The sequence below is a fragment of the Sceloporus occidentalis genome, unplaced genomic scaffold (genome assembly GCF_023333645.1).
Source record: "Sceloporus occidentalis isolate IW3139 unplaced genomic scaffold, rSceOcc1.0.p SCAF_1, whole genome shotgun sequence".
NCBI lineage: Eukaryota > Metazoa > Chordata > Lepidosauria > Squamata > Phrynosomatidae > Sceloporus > Sceloporus occidentalis.
Window position 1 is genome coordinate 132,700,121 of NW_028316981.1, and position 19,182 is coordinate 132,719,302.

At 41.9% G+C, this 19,182-nt stretch overlaps 2 protein-coding genes across 3 annotated transcripts; one reads left to right on the top strand and one right to left on the bottom strand.

Moving 5' to 3' along the window:
• The first annotated feature begins 930 nt into the window (after positions 1–930).
• On the top strand, positions 931–11,439 carry LOC149322189 (5'(3')-deoxyribonucleotidase, cytosolic type-like). The gene is made up of 5 exons (XM_089536629.1): positions 931–1,083; positions 6,256–6,356; positions 6,440–6,500; positions 10,903–11,017; positions 11,113–11,439. Exons 1-5 carry the CDS (start codon positions 931–933, stop codon positions 11,259–11,261), a joined length of 579 nt encoding a protein of 192 aa, XP_089392755.1. The 3' UTR covers positions 11,262–11,439.
• On the bottom strand, positions 8,830–19,165 carry LOC149322190 (armadillo repeat-containing protein 7-like). 2 transcript variants are annotated; one of them, XM_089536641.1, is made up of 5 exons: positions 19,087–19,165; positions 16,962–17,056; positions 16,715–16,858; positions 11,987–12,364; positions 8,830–9,592 (listed from the first exon to the last, which is right to left on the bottom strand). In XM_089536641.1, the coding sequence occupies exons 2-4, from the start codon at positions 17,050–17,052 to the stop codon at positions 12,027–12,029; spliced, it is 573 nt and encodes a 190-aa protein (XP_089392767.1). In that variant the 5' UTR covers positions 17,053–17,056; positions 19,087–19,165; the 3' UTR covers positions 8,830–9,592; positions 11,987–12,026. The 2 variants fall into 2 exon arrangements, with proteins under 2 accessions (XP_089392767.1, XP_089392778.1); XM_089536652.1 differs by lacking the exon at positions 19,087–19,165 and adding an exon at positions 18,478–18,698.
• Positions 19,166–19,182: the final 17 nt, after the last annotated feature.

Sequence of the window (19,182 nt, forward strand, 5' to 3'; positions counted from 1 at the left end):
TCATGTGTCTTCAAGCTGCCTGGTTCCATGGATTTCAAAGGCTTTTGTTAGGCAAGAAATACTCAGTTGATTATGCCAGTTCCTTCCTCTGAAATACAGCCTACACCACCCTGGCATTTGTGGGTGATCACTTATCCAAGTACTAACCCCAGGATGACCCTGCTTAACTTCCAAGATCAGAGGATCTGATGCTTTTAGGGTTTTTAGGTTTCAAATGAACAGTAAGACTGAATAAATTGCATTAAAATAACAATCAATTGAAGCAGAAAGTATGCATACCTTCAAAGCAATGCTGAAATGACAGAAGAAATACTAGAAAACTGGATAAAAATTAAAATTTATTTAAAATATTGGGGGGAAAAGAAAAGATTATAAGTGCCTATAGGGTTTCTTATCACATCTGTCCATTATGTTGCTTTACGCATCAGCTTGGCAAGATTTGTTCAGAGAGGATTTGTCTTTGCCTTGAGGCTGAGAGAGAGTGACTTGCCCAAGGGCACCCAGTGGGTTTCCATGGCAGATTGAAAATTTGAACCTTGGTCTCTGGAGTTGTCATAGTCCAACACTCACACCAAGAAGCTGCATCCAGACAATGATACCTTATTGGGACAACCCAAATGCACAATGACACGTGGCAAGCTTTTGAAGTCACACTGGCTTCTTCATCAGGCAAAGAGGAGAAAGGAATAGAAGATGTTACTCCTAGGCCTGCAGTGCACCGGCTCTCTCTTTAACTTGTTGTCTGGCCGCTCTGGGCCCACAACAAACTCCAGCTCCCAGAATTCCATAGCCTTGAGCCAGACAAAGAGTTAAAACGGTGCCAAAGTCGACTGAGGCCTTGAGCACGCCCTCCTCCCCTCCTGCTGCTGAGTGAGGCCTTGCTCCGCCTCTCCTTGTGAGGAGGAGGAGGAGGAGGAGGAGGAGGGAAGCATGGCTGGCCCTGTGCTGAGGGTGCTGGTGGACATGGACGGGGTGCTGCGGGGCTTCCTGGCCTCCTTCCCCGGGGAGCCCCACCTCTCCCTGGCCCAGCGGAGGGGCTTCTCCGTCCTGGAGCAGTACCGCGCCCTCAGGGAGGACCTGGCGGTGAGAGAGAGACAGCACCCGCCCCAAGACCCGGGGAAGGAGACGGGGAAGGCACTCTCATAGTGCTGCTATTCCACTTTGACTGCCCTGGCTGCCTACTGTTGCATTTTGGGGCTTGTAGTTCAGTGAGGCCTAACAGCTCTCTGACAGGATTCTAAATGCCCCTCCTTAAACTGCAAATCCCAGAATGCAACAGGAAGCAGTCAAAGTGGAAGACCAGCACTATGAGAGTGTGGTGTGTTAATCTCCTGAGCTCCCTTGCCTAGGAAACAGGAAACTACCACTCCCAGAATTCCACAACAGGAGCCCTCTATGGATGCAATGCCTCCTCCTCCTCCTCCTCCTCCTCCTCCTCATCGTGTGTCTTTCCGACCACTTTAAATGCTAGGGGATCCTGGGAATTGTACTTTGTAGTGGCACCAGAGCTTTTTCTGGCAGAGAAGGCTCAATATAGCAATAGCAATAGCAGCTTCATTTATATACCGCTTGGTACTACACTAAGCAGCCTCCAAGCCAGTGATTCCCCAAAAAACCTGCTTCTCCAGGAGTTTTGGACTTCAGTTCCCAGATGGTCTGGGATTCTGAGAACCAAAGTCCAAAACATCTGGAAAGCCAGAGTTGGGAATCACTGCTCTAAGTGGTTTACAACTGTAAGCTAATTGCCCCCAACAAGCTGGGTACCCATTTTAGCCACCTCCTCAGAAGGATGCAAGCCTGAGTCAAGCTTCAGTCCCCTTAGCTGGGATTGAACTCGCAGCCTTGTGGTTTTGAGTGAGTGGCTGCAGTACAGGCATTTAATCACTGCACCACCAGGGCTCCTTGTCTCACAAAACGACACTTCCCAGAATTCCCTAGCACTGAGCCAGGGCAGTTAAAGCGGTCTCAAACTGGATGATTTCTGCTGTCAGTTTTGGACCTATGACTCTGGAGACCAGGGTTCGATTCCCAGCTGGGCCATGCAACCCATTAGTCACACTCTCTCAGCCTCTGGGGAAGGCAGGCCATGGCAACCTTCTAAAGAAATCTTGCCAAGAAAAACCCCGTATAGGTTTGCCATGATTGGACTTGAAGGCACAACACACACACACACACGATAGGTGAGCCTATTGTGGGGTTTTCCTGGCAAATTTCTTCAGAGGGGTTTTGCCATTGCCACCCCTTTAGGCTGAGAGGGTGCAATTCATCCAAGGTCAGTGGCTAAGCGGGGAACCAAACCCTGGCCTCCAGAGTCATAGTCTAACACTGCCATGCTGGCTCCTGCCAGGGTGACCAGATATTTAACTGCAAAGGAGGACTAGGCACCATGAAATGTAGGGCACTCAAGGACGACATGGCCAAATAAAAGCTAAAAACAGGCATATTAATTCCTGCTTCTTCGTCCTGCTCAAAATGGAGGGCATTTTGGAATTCTTCCTGGATGGGAGGTTGAAATATGGGGCATGCCCAGGACTAGGACCACCTCTGGTCACCCTGGCTCCTGCACTGTAGAAATACATGCTGTTTGACACTGCTATAGCTACCATGGCTCCACCTACAGAACCCTGGGGCTTGTAGTTGTGTAAGGTGCCCACACTCTTTGGCAGAGAGGTAAAGATCTTGCAAAACTACAAATCCTAGGATTCCATATGGTTTCAGATTGCGTTATTTCTACAAGGCAGATAGATGCTCCCAATTAGGAGATAGCACTACAGGAGGCAACAGTAAGAGAGCACAGCTTCAAAACTTTACTCCCACTACAGTCCCACATCCCATGCCTGTGTTGATGGGAGGGGGATTCTGGGAATTCTCATTAAAAAAGTAATTTGTCTATGCCTTGCAAAATAGATAGTACTGATCCCCTCCCCTGTTTTTTCCTTCTCTTTTTTGTCACCAAGAACTGTGGACAAAAATTCAAGAGACATCTGGCAGCAAGAGGAAAATCTTGATTCTGTTGGACTTTCCTCAGAGTGTTGAGAGAAACAGTAACTACATTTCAGTTAAAGGTGCCCTTATGTTCCTTTACCCCCTTTGCAGCTTTAATACCTTCAACAACTCTGCCAGATAAATTCAGTTTGGGGGAATTTTATTCCTAGGCAGAAATGCAGTGTTAAAAGGAAAGGCACTCAAAGACATGATTCCTTTCTGTGTATGAAGCCCTACATGTGTAAAATGCCTATTTCCCCCCCCCCCCCCCGAAGTACAGTACAAATTGAAATATGCAGGCCTGAAAGCCTCATGCTGAATATCCTCCCAGATTGAATTTAACTCCTTAGTTGTGAAAAGCTAGACATGGCTGACAATTTTCTTCCTGACAGAACTAGCTTTTCAGTTTCAGAGCATTCAAGAGCAAACATGGGACACCATTCAACATGGGGTTTCTCAATATTATGGAGTGGTACGGTCCAGCCAGAATCCTGTATATTTCATTCATTAGTAAAAAATCATCAGCAAATCAATACAGTACTATCTTCACTCCAAGCATATCTCTGCATTTCTAAGGCAGGGGTGGACATCATGAAGCCTCCAAAGGTTATTGAACTGCAACTCCCAGAGGCTATGTTCAGTGCAGCCAATGTGAAGAATGTTGGGAGTTACAATCCAACAACATTTGGAAAGCCATGCAATTTCTATCACTGTTCTAAGGATTAGGAACTTGTTTCTAAGTTCTCAGGATGTCAAATTTTGTGCAGGATCATGGTATCACTAAATGCATTCATGCAGTCTCAGGGTGGGGGACTTCCCCCTCCCCATCAGATGTTGGTGGGCTAGAACTCCCACAATCCCTTTCAAACAGAAAAGAGGTAAAAAATCTGGAGGGCCAAAAGTTCCCCAGCAACTGCACAAGTTGCCCAATAAAGGAAACGAAACACAACTGATTCACAGAAAATAGCATTGCAAAGTCCTCTTTAAACTTGTTTTCCCAACTATGTACATTCATCTCTTGCCACAGATAAGTTAGTCTGAATACTTGGAAAGAACCAGTTAAATTGGAGTTAAATTTCAAATGACCTGAATTTGTGTATTAAATGCCTAGTGCAATTTGTAGTGAACATTGATATTTTTGGGAGAGAACCAGCACATGTGTAGTCTTTTCTACTGTTGCAACCGCCTTGAATAGAGGGAACCAGGTTCCAGAAAGTGACTGGTCTCTCCATCTTTCCTCAGAGAAAGCTGCTGTCTACTCACTGGTCCACTCATGATCCAGTCCAAAATTTGTATGTCTTCAACATTGCCAGGGATTATAAGCATATACATATTTAAGAATAGGATCTAAACTGTGACTTGGTAGTTGCACATATAACTAGAAATCATTTCCAGAGGCACATGCTATCTGAAATAGTTTACCAAATAAACCCCATCTCTCTCTCTCTCTCTGTGTACATACGTGCCTTCAAGTCACCTGTTGATTTATGACAATCCCATGGATTTCACAGGGTTTTCTTAGGCAAGGCACACTTAGAGGTAGTTTTGTCAGTTCTTCTTTAGCAGTGGTTAAAAGGGACAGTGAAGCATGGGAGAGTATTCACTATGATAAATGGTATGCCTATTACAACCATTTTCAAGCACATGAGAAGTGTTTATCCTTAAATGTGTGTATACATTCCACATGTTGAAACAGGCCCAATTTTATAGCATCGTGTAGCAGCTGCCTTATCATGGATCTATCACCAAATAAATGTCAAGGTGATATTACTTAGGCATATTTTAAAAAATGTGTGTGTGTATGTTTGTAAAACTCTCCGCTCTCACTATGCTTCCACTGAGATTACTGGAGATTAATGGGGGTGGCAGTGTTAAGTGACCATCAGCTCTACTGAAGAATTTGTATTTATTTATAACCCACTTTTCTTCTGCCAGGGAACTCTAAAGCATTAAATGTGGGGCTTCCCAGGTGGCTGCCCATCCAACCACTAAACCCAATCCTGCATACTTTTTTATTGTTACATTTATATCCTGCCCTTCTCCCACTGCTGAAGGCAGAGTCTGTAACTCCCTTTCTCCCCACTTTATCTTCACAAACCTTTTGTGAAGTAGGTTGAGGGAATAACTGGTCCAGGTTATCCAGAGCTTCATGGTTCAGTGTGGACTTGAAGCTGGATCCCTATGACCATGCAAGGGATAATCTAGTCAAGTGACAGACCAAATACATGAGCAACTCCCTCTCTTAAAGCAAAAGTCTCAGAACCCCAGACTAAGGAAATTGTGTGTATCTTCTGTTTCACACAAAGAGTGTTTGAATTTTGAATGTCAATTTCTGTCATAGCTGGTCAGTGTTTCACAAAAAGAAAACAAAAGAGTTGGGATAGAATACATAATGACATTAATGTGAAGAAAAGAATCTCTTCATATCTAGAGTGATTCACTAGTTGCAGATCCCTAGAATTGCAACTAGCATTTCACTCTGATAACGGCAGAGCAGCTACTAACCTCTACATATAAACAGAAAAGAACTACTTGCAAGTCTTTGCAATATTAATACAAAAAGAATCATGCCAATGTCATTTTTACTTTCGACAATTTGAACCACTTTACAATTGAGATTCTCAAAGCAATGAACAGAGGGTTTTTTAAAAAGAAGAAAACACGTTTTTAAAAGAACAAAACAAACATCACAGGGATGTGAATCATGCAGTCTTCCACTGTTGCTGAATCAAAACTCTCAACACAGTCAATGGGGAAGAAAGTTGGAATTTGTAGCTCAACAACATCTAGATGGCACAATTCCCATCTCTGTACTAGCGGTACACATGTTTCTCCCTGTTATCACCCCACTACAGACCTCTGCATTACCCCTGGGTTGTTTTGTCCTCCAAAGCAGGTTGTGGAGGCTGCAAGGGGAGAGTTGACAACTCCTCTCCTGAGTCTGTTGACAGATGCAGCTTGGTCAGCATAATCGCCCTGTTGGAAAAGGTCATAATCCTGAGAGCCAAGACTTACTATAATGCCTGTTATGTATGAATAAAAATAGTCAACTTCTTGCTTTAAATAACAGCTTTATTGCTTGTGCTACTTGATTATAGAAATGGGGATGTTGTTCTGAAAATCAAAATGGTTCTTCAGGCTTTTTGATGAGTAGGAAACCTCTTCTAATTTCAACATTTGTTATCTAAAGTTAGTTGAGTGTTAAGCAACAGGTAAATTCTGCCCAACAGACTGCAGTGAGAAATGCAATTCTTTGTGTGTGATTTTTAGGTCAAGATAGCCAGTGTGTATGAGTCACAAGGCTTTTTTCTGGGTTTGGATCCCATTCCAGGAGCTATTGAAGCAATGCAAGAGATGATCCAAATGCCCAAGTAAGAACCATGTCAAATACAGAACATTTTGGTCTAAGTACACAAGTTCTCCTGTAATGACTAATAATGCTATGTCTTTTCAGCACTGAAGTTTTTCTTTGCACCACCCCTTTACGGAAATATGACTACTGCGTCCAGGAAAAGGTTGGAAAATGTTATCTTCTCCCGTATTCTTTCTTTTTCAGTTTTTCTTGCCCAACTTGAGTACTTACTCAAATATGATGTATTATGAATGTCATTAGAAAAACATTTTTCCTTTTCGCTATGTCCGCTTTGCCGTATCTCTGCTACCAGTGCCTGGTGTCTTCTTATATATTAATTAGGCTGGGTTGATTCTGCAGCCAGACCATTAGTCCTAAACTTGCAGAGCAGCTAGCCCCCTTATACCTGGAGACTTGAGGATTTAGGTGAATGTTAAGGACTAGACTCCTGATATAAATGTGTCATATAAACTGAAACTCTCTCACCTGTACCAATAAGCCATAGGCTTTTAAAAATATCTTGCCGATTCAAATTAGTTGAATAGTCTATGGGCCTCTTTGCAAAAAAGAGGTTGGATACACCCCTGCTTTTAAAGTTGGAGGTGTATACGAAGTGTGTATACCAAGGTGTATATACAAACAAATCAGAGTGGCAGGAGCAGGAATTATGCAGCCTGCCAGATGTTGCTGAACTCTAGTTCCCAGCATGTCTCACCACTGGCTATGCTGACTAGGAATTTTGGGAGTTGCAATTCAACAACATATAGCGGGCCATATAGTTCCCATCTCTGTGATATAGGCTTTGTCAGCTGTGAAGGATAGTAATAATAATAATAATTTATTTATAGCCCGCCTAATCACAAGGAATCCAGGCGGGTTACAATAAAAATATAGAGAATAAAATAAAATTAAAAATAAATAAATAAAATACAATACAATAAAAGAGAGCGACATTAGTTACAATAAATTCACAGTTAGGCCTGATGGAAATCGGGCCTGTCTTTTTCACTCCCTCCCAGGTCTGATGATGACAGTTGGGATAGAGGGAGGGCTCTTCTTCTTGAGGCAAGAATATAATTTCATTAATTTTAATTTAATTCTTCTCATTAATTTAAGAGAAGAATTGGTGGACAGAGTGACGTAAGTCACACTAAATGGGGAGAGGAACTAGGTAGGGAAGGCCTGCCGGAAGAGATCCATCTTAAGAGCCTTCTTAAAGGCTGTAAGAATAGAAAGAGTAGACAGGCTAGACCTGTCTAATATTAAAGTGGTATCTCAAAATATTGGGCCACTCTGTCCAATATTTTAAAAAGAGATATCTGCCCAGTTCTATAGCTATGAATCATTCACACATCCTTCAGGCATTTATTTATTTCAGCTGGTAACCTGTTAGGCAGTTATAAGGTTGTAAGCTAGACTTATGTCCTTGCAATTGTTGTGGTAGTCACATTTACAATTGTGGACCCATTGCCACAACTACCAGTACCTCCCCCCCCAAAAAAAAATCCCCCTTAAAATCCAGGCATCTGTAATGAGGGGCAGTGTTCTATGTCACTGGGGAGCAGGGTGCTGAAGGATGCCATGTCTAGCATCCTCCTACCAGTGAGCAATGAAGCTATGAGTCCTGTTGCAACTTGTTGCACTGCTGCTGTCTGGTGGAAGGGGGTATCAGGAGATGGAGAAGAGCCATGACATCATAGCTATGTGTTCAATGCAGGCTCTTGGTCTATATTTATATTCCATCTTTCTCCCACCCAAGGCAGCTTATAACAAATTAAAACAAAGTATAATCTAAAACTTATTTTATACAAAAGTTTTATAAATAAATTTATTTTTTTTAAAATGCTGAATGCATGCTTTAAAACATGGTTTTAAATTAAAGCAATTAGAGATAAAGAGTTTTAGAACATAGTTTTAAAACATAGCACACAGTATTAAAAGATCTTTCTGGCATGCATATCATAGCCTACTCTATATTGTAGTACACTTTTTAAAATTCATTAAGGAAATTGTCCCCTAAATTAGTACAGGTTGAGCTATCCCTTATCCAAAATGAGTGGGACCAGAAGCATTTGGGAGTTGGGATTTTTTTCAGATTGTGGAATACAGGTTATGGCATCTGTTTCCCCTGTTGCCATGTATGGTTGCAAGAGCTGGACAGTGAGGAAAGATTAGAGGAGGAAAATCAATTCATTTGAAATGTTGTGCTAGAGAAGAGTGCTGAGAATACGAAAAAGACAAACAAATGGATTCTAGAACAGATCAAATCTGAAATGTCCATGGAAGCCAGGATGATAAAGTTCAAGGTTGTCATACTTTGGTCACACCATGAGAAGGAGTAACTGCATTGTGGAATACAGGTTATGTATGCATCTGTTTCCCCAGTTGCCATATATGGTTGCAAGAGCTGGACAGTGAGGAAAGATTAGAGGAGGAAAATTAATTCATTTGAAATGTTATTATTATTATTATTATTATTAAGCTTTATTTATATAGTGCTGTAAATTTACACAGCACTGTACATATAATCTTTTGATTAGACGGTTCCCTGCCCTCAGGCTTACAATCTAAGAAGACAAAACATAAAAAGAGAAGGGAATGGTTGTGGGGAAGGGGATCAGGTTCTGGAGTTCATCTTTCCCTCTGAGGCCTGGACCAAGGCAGATGGACTGGAGGGAAGGCTCTATATCTTAAGGATAGGCCCGATGGCGTTGGGCCTGCCATTTCACTCCCTCCAGGCGGGATGGCTTCACCTTCCCCATCTTTGGATGATGGTGGATGAAGGGGTGGGATCCTCTTTCAGGGAAGGCCGGATGGAGCTGGATTCCCCTTCTCCCTCTCTGGATGATGGTGGATGGAGGGGTGGGATCCTCTTTCAGGGAAGGCTGATGGAGCTGGCTTCCCCTTCCCCCTCTCTGGATGATGGTGGATGGTGGGGTGGGATCCTCTTTCAGGGAAGGCTGATGGAGCTGGCTTCCCCTTCCCCCTCTCTGGTTGATGGTGGATGGAGGGGTGGGATCCTCTTTCAGGGAAGGCCGGATGGAGCTGGATTCCCCTTCTCCCTCTCTGGATGATGGTGGATGGAGGGGTGGGATCCTCTTTCAGGGAAGGCTGATGGAGCTGGCTTCCCCTTCCCCCTCTCTGGATGATGGTGGATGGTGGGGTGGGATCCTCTTTCAGGGAAGGCTGATGGAGCTGGCTTCCCCTTCCCCCTCTCTGGATGATGGTGGATGGTGGTGCTGAGAATACCACCGACTGTGAAAAAGACAAACAAATGGATTCTAGAACAGATCAAATCTGAAATGTCCCTGGAAGCCAGGATGATAAAGTTCAAGGTTGTCATACTTTGGTCACACCATGAGAAGGAGTAACTCAATGAAAAAGCCAATTATGCTAGGAAAGGTAGAGGGATGGACTCTATTAAGGAGCTCACGGGCATGAATTTACAGGACCTAAGCAGAGCAGTGGAAGATAGGGAGTCTTGGAGATGTCTCACCCACAGGGTCACCATGAGTTGGGATTGACTTGAGGGTGATTAACAATAACAACAGCATGGACCTTACTGTATTTGCAAAGCTGGAGAGGTACAAGGATCTGTGAAATTGTGCAAATTTAAGCATCATCCACGCCTCCCACTATTTCACAGATCCTTGCATCTCTCCCCAGCTGCGTCTCTAGAGCCTCGCATATACATACTATGCTTCGTGTGTATTCCAAAAGCAAACATATTCCAAAATTGAAGCCTTGAACCATCATGTTAGTACTTAAAAGTTTTGAATTTTGGAGTGTTTTCAGATAAGGGATATTCAACCTGTATCTAATTGATACAGATAGGATAACAGACGGCTCTTTCCACAATTTGTAGTACTGATTATCAAGATTTCTATCCCACCAAATCACAACAGAAATGATAACTTCTCGTAACAATGCAAGAATTTTAGGCATAATTAGAGGTAAATAGTAGGAAAAGCCTTTAATCAGACAACGGAATAAATAAGCCAAGGCATTATAAGTGGTAGGTGCCACAATTCTGTAAAGGTTAGAAATGAATATAAAGGAATGTGCTCATTTATTCTATCATGTATACGATTGACATCACAATCTTAAAAATAAATCATTAGGAAGTAAGCCCCATTCACACCAGTGAGTACATGTGTATAGGATTATGCTGTGAATCCTGTATGTAACAGAAAAGGTTAACAATCCTAATAGTAGGATCATAGTAGTATTATTGCCTCCCAGCTTCTTAGGCTTCCAAGGTAAGGTACAACAGATGTAAACATTCTAAAGCAAACGCAAATACTTTTCTTTAAGATTTTTTTTTAAAAAACACACAAATTAAGTTAGCCTTCAATGAAGTTCATGTCCAAGTCTGTGCACAAAAGATTGCAGCCTTGGTAATTTGCAAAATGAGCAAATGTCTTTGCAGACTGTATTTCAAATGAATTATATCACCAGTTAAGGGCAGCTCAGACTATGTCTAGTCAGATACCCTATACTGGAGACAGCTTTTTGAAAGCTCTCACTTAAAATCTTTTAAATATTGTTCTCTCTTCAACTGACAGTACCAATGGGTTGAAAAGCACTTGGGTCCAAAATTTGTGGAACGACTAATTTTGACCAGAGATAAGACAATTGTGTCAGCTGATCTGCTTTTTGATGACAAGGATACCATTAGAGGTATGCATGTTTGACATACCGCTTTCATATTCATGTGCTTTGCCACTGGTGATGTAATGATTGCTCTCACAACGTCCTATTCTGATTCACCTCAGGGGTGGAACCTAATCCAAGCTGGGAGCACATCTTGTTCTCTTGCTGCCATAACAAGCATCTAAAGCTGGAGCCCCCACGAAAGAGACTGGAGTCTTGGACAGATGACTGGAGGGCAATACTAGAAAGCAAAAGCTCCAAAGTGAAATAAAAAGACATTCTCACTATTCAGCTGACAATGGAACTGAAAAAAGGAAACATACTCAGTTGGCCAACTGAGATGGGAAAAGATGTCCCATCTTCCTCTTGTTTGCATCAAAATTGTATCTCATCTTCATTGTGCTTTGATTTTTCAAGTTATTAAACATTTAAATCTCTATGTGGAGTTTATACGATCTATATAGATACACAGAACTGCAAAAATCAGTAGTTCCACATCAATAAGAGTTTTGTATATTTCTTTACGGTTTAATCACCTGAAGCCTTCTCTTTACTCTGATAATTGATAAAAAACTGGATCTAGTTAAAGGAACCATGTTGTTCTTTTGTGCCTTCAAGTAATTTCCGACTTATGGAGACTCTGAGGCGAATGTATCATGGGCTTTTATTGCTAAGATTTGTTCAGAGGAAGTTTGCCTTTACTTTCCTCTGCGGCTGAGAGAGTGTGACTTGCCTAAGGTCACCCTGTGGGTTTCACGGATGAGGGGGGAATTGAACCCTGTTCTCCAGAGCTGCAGTCCGACACTCAAACCATTATGCCATGTTGGCCTTGCTTCCTTTCAGCTACACAACCATTGTAATAATGATTGACTTGCATACATTTCACATTAAATTCTTCAAATCAACATAACATCAGAATATTTAAGGAGGCCCTAAGATGGCAAGCAATTCAAATGTGCACAATTAATTCAAAATTCCCTAACAGTCACTTCTCACCTTACAAGAAAGATGTGCTGCTGGTAGGCTGCATTCTGAATCACTCCTTTGGTAGTGGAATCCCTAAAGCTGTGTGTTTGGTCAGGTTCCTGGCCTCCTCTACCTGACGAGGGGTGCAATAATCTTCCAGAAAGATAGTTGCCAGGTTTCGGAGCCTCCTGCTGGCTGAGAGGGAGAACCGCAGCATGCACTCTACCACGGGGAGAGCAGTGATCTCTTGGCAAGACTGGGGTGTGGTCAAGTACATTAGGGTAGTAACAGCGGACAACACAGTCTCCTCATTGGAACTGGACAGGCAGCTGACCACAGCAGAGACCCCACCTGCCTCCAAGATATAGTCTTTGTTGATTTTGTCCAGGCAGAGGTTACAAAGGCCACCTAGAATGTCAGGAAAAGAATGAGATAGTCAAGATAATTAGCGGCTTTCTCTTTTAACACCATCTTCTCTATAACTGAAGCAGGGTTCAAAGAATCATAGAGTTGGAAAAGAGTTTAAGGGCCATCCAGTCTAACCACCTGTCATGCAGTGTAACAGAAATTTCAGGAAACTTAAATTTCTAGGGTTGGCAGAGCAATAGGATTGGCAAGAGGACCTAGTAATTGAAAATCCATAAGTTTATTTCCAATTGTCGACAAAGGAAAACAATGAACTCAGTGGAATTCAAGTTCCAAAAGCTGAGACCCCAAACAAGACAAAATGGCTCTTTTTATATTATTCAAGACAAAGAAGCTTCTTCAATACACCTGATTGGCTAATTACAATTTAAACATACAGAATTCTTACAATCAGAACAGAAATACATGCATACATTAAAACTGCATCATCACTCCTTACCCCCTCCTGTAGGAATTCAGTGGCTTTCCTCCTAACCTTGCTTCTGAATGTCCTTATCTCAGTAGTTTATGTTATGTCTTTTTACTGGTGCCAGCTTCCATCCAGGTCAAGATGCACTCATTATTCCTTTGCTCTAGTTTTTCTAAACTCCAAGCCTTTATTTCAAAAACCATCTCTCTGGCTGACAAAGGTGACTCCATCTTTCTATAGTTTTTTATTTCAACAAGGAATATTTCCACCACAGCAGGAACTCACAATCAAAGCACACCTGACAGAGCAATCCAGCTTGTTTAAAGATCTCCAAGGGATGAGACTCCACTACACTCCGAGGAAGAGTGTTCCACTGTCAAACAGCACTTACTGTCAGGAAGTTCCTCCTAATGTTGAGGTGGAATCTCTTTTCCTGTAGCTTGCATCCATTGTTATGGGTCCTATTCTCTGGAGCAGCAGAAAATAAGTTTGCTCCCTCTTCAATATGACATCCCTTCAAATATATAAACAGGGCTATCATATCATCTCTTAACCTTCTCCTCTATAGGCTAAACATCCCCAGCTCCTTAAGACTCTCCTCATAGGGCATGGTTTCCAGGCCCTTCACCATTTTGGTGGCCCTCCCCTGGACTCATTCCAGTTTCTCAACATCTTTTTTGAATTGTGTTGCCCAGAACTGGACACAGTATTCCAGGCGAGGCCTGACCAAAGCAGAATAGAGTGGCACTATTACTTCCCTCTAGACACTATTCTTCTACTGATGCAGCCTATAATTCCATTACCCTTTTCAGCTGCTGCATCATACTGTTGACTCATGTTCAACTTGTGGTCTACTAGGACTCCTAGATCCCTTTTATATGTAGTCTTGTTAAGCCAGGTGTCCCCCATCCTATATCTATGCATTTCGTTTTTTCTGCCTAAGTGAAATACCTTACTTTTCTCCCTGTTCCAATTCATTTTGTTAGTTTTGACCCAGCTTTCTACTCTATTAAGGTCATTTTGAATTCTGATCCTCTCCTTTGAGGTATTAGCTATTCCTCCTAATTTGGTGTCATCTGCAAATTTGATAAGCATGCCCTCTATTCTTCCATCCAAGTCATTGAGGCAATTGGGTTCTTTAGTCCCCCCCCCCCCCACTTGTAGCCTGTATATTCCTTCTGAATCATCAAAGTACAAAACATAGCCAGAAGTGGCTGCTAAATTTATCTGCATTCTGTGTTTTCTTAGAAACTGCTGCTGCTGAGTTTACACTCTTGGGAGGCAGTGGGAACTGGATTCAGACTCGGTACCTAAAAGTATCAGGCTTAATGTTGGAGGTCCAACACTGGACCTCAGGCGGTTCAAGACAAACATTTCATACACTTTAATCACCTGCTGTAACAAGCCTGACAGAAAAGGGTTTGGAAAGTACAGGGAATGGAATTACTACTTTTGTCAGGGGTATGTGCTGAAGATATTACACTAGCTCTGGATAAACTTAACTGGCTTTCAGTTTATTTTGAATGTACAGTGGGCCCTCCCCTTATACGGAGGATCTGTAAGGGAAAATCCACATATACTCAAGCCCCTTTAAAAACAATGGGGTGCATGCTCGTGGCAGCGTGTGCACCACAGGCATGCACACCATTACTCTGACTGGCGCACGGCTTTTGCGTAAGTTGGAAGCCGCGTATAGTGCGCCCGCTGTATAATGCACGGTGCTGGTTTTGTCCTACCAACCAGAATGGATATCTGAAGGATCAACTACCTCCATTCATAAGAACCTGCTCATAATTTATAATCACCACTAGAGGATGTGTTATATGTCCCATTATCCAGAAAGGCTAAATAGATCTGTTCTTAAGACCTCAGTGCCAGCTGAGAATTCCCTTCGGGAAGAGGTGAGATTAGGTTCTATTACTTCTGTTTTATCATTCTTTTTACCTTTGTAATGCTGTTTTATATAGCTCTTTAATTTTTTTTTTAAATTCTGCACTCAAATTTTATTATGTTGCATGTTTTGCTTGCACCTGTGTTTCTTACTTTGATATTTTATCGTACATCAACCCAGGTACCTGATAGGTGGCAGATGAGATTTATGAATTTAATAAATAAATTGCAGTTTAGCATAGTGCAGATATAGCCACCAAGAAAGCCTGAAATTATCTGATTCTGCCAACTGCTGAATAAAATTATCTCATAGTTCTTTGCCTGATCAGAAATGTGCAAGAATAGCAGAGTGGGAAAATTCTCACTGGCTGGATAAAACAAATAATTGACTTGCCAAGAGATCATACAAATGTGGCATTGCATTCTCCTTTATTATTAAATCTGTGCAAAAGTATGTGGGCAGCAGACATCAGACAGCACAGGAAGTTTATTTTCCAGGTTATGAATTTCTATTTGAAATCTAGTTATATAATCACAATGATTAATAAGTATTGCACACATTTTCAAAAATACATTCTTACTTGCTGTATGAGCTTCATATGAATTTGGAATCATTTGGCAAAGGGCAAAGTGGTGAAAGGAAGAGCAAGGAAGAGACACAGAGAGTTCCAGGCTTGGAATTGTATGAGCTCCTGTCTTGCAAAGTTTATTGTTTCCATTGAGTGATAGTACTACTTTAATTATTCTGACACTTTGCCATTGTTCCTCTTTATGAAAAATATAGTGTAATGCAAATTCACATGTAGTTGATTTTCCGTTATCAAATTATAGCTTTTTCATATAATCCATTTCTTAAGGCCAGATGTTATCTTAAAAAAGGAACATAGGACATTTCTCACTAATTGCCTTTGTTTTCCTCCTTAAAAATCCTTCTTCCCCTCACCCCAAAGCATTCATGCTAGTCTGAAGGCACTGCACCACTACAAGACACTGCATCACTGTAAATGTAGGAGTTCTTCATTCAAGAATGAACAGGTTACTATCTTTGGTTGTGTCGTGATCTTGTCTGTGTTACTTCTAACTTTCAATTGCTCTTTAGTCTTCTTTTTTAAAAAAAATATCTGCCATCCCTGTTCTGCTAGAACGCTGCAGCATCCTATCTGCTCCTTCAGCCTCTTCATACTTCAGCTAAAGGAGGCATTTCCCAAGATGCTGGCCCCTGGAAAGCTACAGAGATCAATCATGCTTGTCACAGCTTCTGGAAATAAAATTAGCCATTTGCTAAACTATTCTAGGTTAGATGCTAGATTAATTCATAAGATGTCACCAAGGAGCTCAGAGTTGTTTTTTTAAGCCCAATTATTTCCAAATCTTGTGGGTCATTATGTTTATTCCTGGAGGCTCTTCTAATAAAACCACCTCTGATTATTCGTTGACTAAGAAAACACAATGAAATTTACAGCGCTACCATAAACTCACAGGTGACTTGAAGGCACATATACATACAGCATACTGTAGTGCCTGCACCTCTCTTAAAATAAGTTTTAAGTACCCTGATTATATTTTCCTAAAATTGTGAAGCTACCCTGCCCTAGTCAAGGATGCAGACTTTAATCATGATGCTACTTTATACAATTCAATACTTTTGGATTCAAAGTGTTTCACACGTTATTTCAGTAACTTTTATACGTACAAAACATAACCAACTTTCATAGAGTGGTGGTGGGGAATCTGAGGCTGGGAGTGAGGGTTTCCCTTTGACTACTTAGTGTGTTTATAGCAAAAGATCTATAAGGAGGACTTCACAGTCTACAATCTTTAACTATTGCATTATATCTAGACAGATAAGGATTACTATAAGTGGAAGTACTTAACCTTTCTGAACCCTGACCAGCTTTATGATACCCCAGGCTGTTGTTAAACTGATGTGGGAATTTGATTCCAAGGGTTGAACCTACAGTCTCCTGTGGCCCAGGAATGTTCACAAACTGTGCTTAATGTACAGCAAGCATTTGTTTAAATCCAAGCTTTACCAAGTGCAAATTCCACAAGTGTTTCACTGTCCTCAGTAAGCAAGTCCAGGAAGAGGTCCAAGACCTTCAGTCGCCGGAGATATTCATAATTCTTGGGGTCAAAAGCAAAGTTAGCTAGATTGGCAAGCACCTGCTCCTTGGCTTCTGCAATATAATAAAAACACTTCTTAAGAAATCACCCACTGAGAGGGACAAAGCACATAGAAAACCGTAAGTAAAGTAGTAGGGACAAATAGGTTCTGCTCACCAGAACTCTCTGTAACTTGGAACTCTGTGACTAAAGCTTGCAGATATTCAAGTCGATCTAGCCCCATCAGGTCCTTCTGGTTTTCAGACATAGCACTAGATGAGAAGGCAATATTTCATTTGAAAAAATATTCTGAATTATAGACAACTACAAAAGGTGCACAAAATTAATTAATTAATTAAACTCTGGTTCTTAACTTAAAAATGTTACTAGCTACCCTTCAGCCTTACATATTCCAGGACAAAGTATTTTTTTTAAATGATCAAGAAAACTTAGCAGTTACAAAATAAGATATATGATGAAATCATAGAAAAGTGTCATCATAACACATTTTATATTTTCTATTCATTTTCCTTGGGGTTTAAACATAGGTTATTCACCAAAGCAGTAAGTAATTTGTTAAAGGATTATTTAGGCCATTTAGCCTGGCATTCGTTTCCAATATTGTCCACCCAGATCCCTCACAAGCCAAGAATGAAGGTGACGGGCTTTTCCTTGTTTTTCCTAACATTTAAAATGCAGGTATGTGCTGCCTCTGAATATGTAGGTTCTAGTTAAATGTCTCCAATAGTTTTAAATGCCTACTAACCTAGTGGCCTTTTCTATGTATTGTGGCAGTGCATTCTAGAGATGCAGATTACATGAAAAACTTTTCTTTTATTACTCTTGAATCTCCTGTAAGTCCATTTCACTGAATAGGACACTGCTGTTGTTTTATGAGAGATGGGATATTTTCAAAACAGAATAAAATCCACAAAATAGTGATATACCATTAGTAGGACAACTAAAGCACAAAATATGTCCTGCATGCTTTCAAAATATCAATGGCTTCTCATCAGACAAAGGAGAAGAAAAGTGATGGTGTTCGAACTACAGGCCTACATTAAGATGGTGAGAGGGATATCAATGCAAGCAGAGGCTGCTCCCCTTCTCAGTCTTGTGGGACGGGGAAGGAGGGTCCATAACATTTCAAATCCATTAGCAGAGCAGCAAAGTGACTTCAATTGAGATCCAAGCTAACTGTGTCTTTTATGAGCCTGTCTGCCTCTTTCTTAAGAAGTCTCAGGATGATATCCTTCCGCTGTCATGTCTGGAAAAAGGGGAACAGGGAAACCTATACCAAGAGGGAGCTAAAGGACTGGGACTTCACTCTCTGAGGTTTCTGCCTCCAACCAAGATAAACCTTGCATTTGAACTACAATTTACAAAACATAACCACCTTTCATAAGTTTCCCCAGTCTTATCTGGAGGTCTATTGACTTATGGCAACCCTATGGCTTTCACAGGGTTTTTGCAGGCAAGGGATACTCAAGAGTTGTTTCTGACAGTTCTTTCCTCTGAAGTAGAGTCTGCCATGTGATGAGGCCCAGTGAGCCTTTGCATCCGCCGGAGTTCGGTTCCAGGGGATACCAAAATCTGTGGATGCTCAAGTCCCATTAAATACAACGGATGGTAAAATGGTGTCCCTTATGTAAAAGGGCAAAATCAAGGCTTGCTTTTTGGAAATGCTATATACCTTGAGTGTGTTCAAGCTGTGGATGCTGAAGTCCATGGATAAAACAATCCTTGGATAAGGAGGGCTGGCTCTACAGCCCACAGCACCTCGGAGGCAAGGGCGAGAGCCCAAACAAGTCTGGGTTGGCTGTACGCTGGAAATGACATGAAGGGAAGCAATAGCGATTTCTACGCAGTACCTTTGAGACTCATGGGAAGAGAGAGGTTGGTAGCATGGCTTTCCGAGGCTTGAGCCTTCTTCCTCAGGTGCATTTGGTGCTATCCAAAGCCTAGCACCTGAGGAAGGAGCTGCAAGGCTATGAAAGCGTATGCTGCCAGCCTCTCTCTTTCAGTCAGCCTCAGAGGTGCCGCAAGAGTAGCGAGGCCCTTTGCAGGACAGCTATTGCCAAGAGGGCGGGCCGAAATAGTTGGCAGCATTTGTCCACAGAGAAACCAGACTCGCCCATAGAGAATCACTGGGAGCTACCTGCCCACAGCAAGTATTCCCAGGGTCTCCTATGGGCCCACAACAAACTCCAACTCCCAGAATTCCTTAGCCTTGAGCCAGAAAAGAGTTAAAGCGGTGCCAAACCGGGTTCTTTCTCCAGTGTGGACGCAGCCTCAGTGTTACCTTGGAGGAGGCGTCCCTCCTACTGCTCCAAACCTCCGCTGCTCTCGGAAGACCAAGAGGAGGAGTGCTGCCTGCCCGAGAGAAGCAGGAAATGAC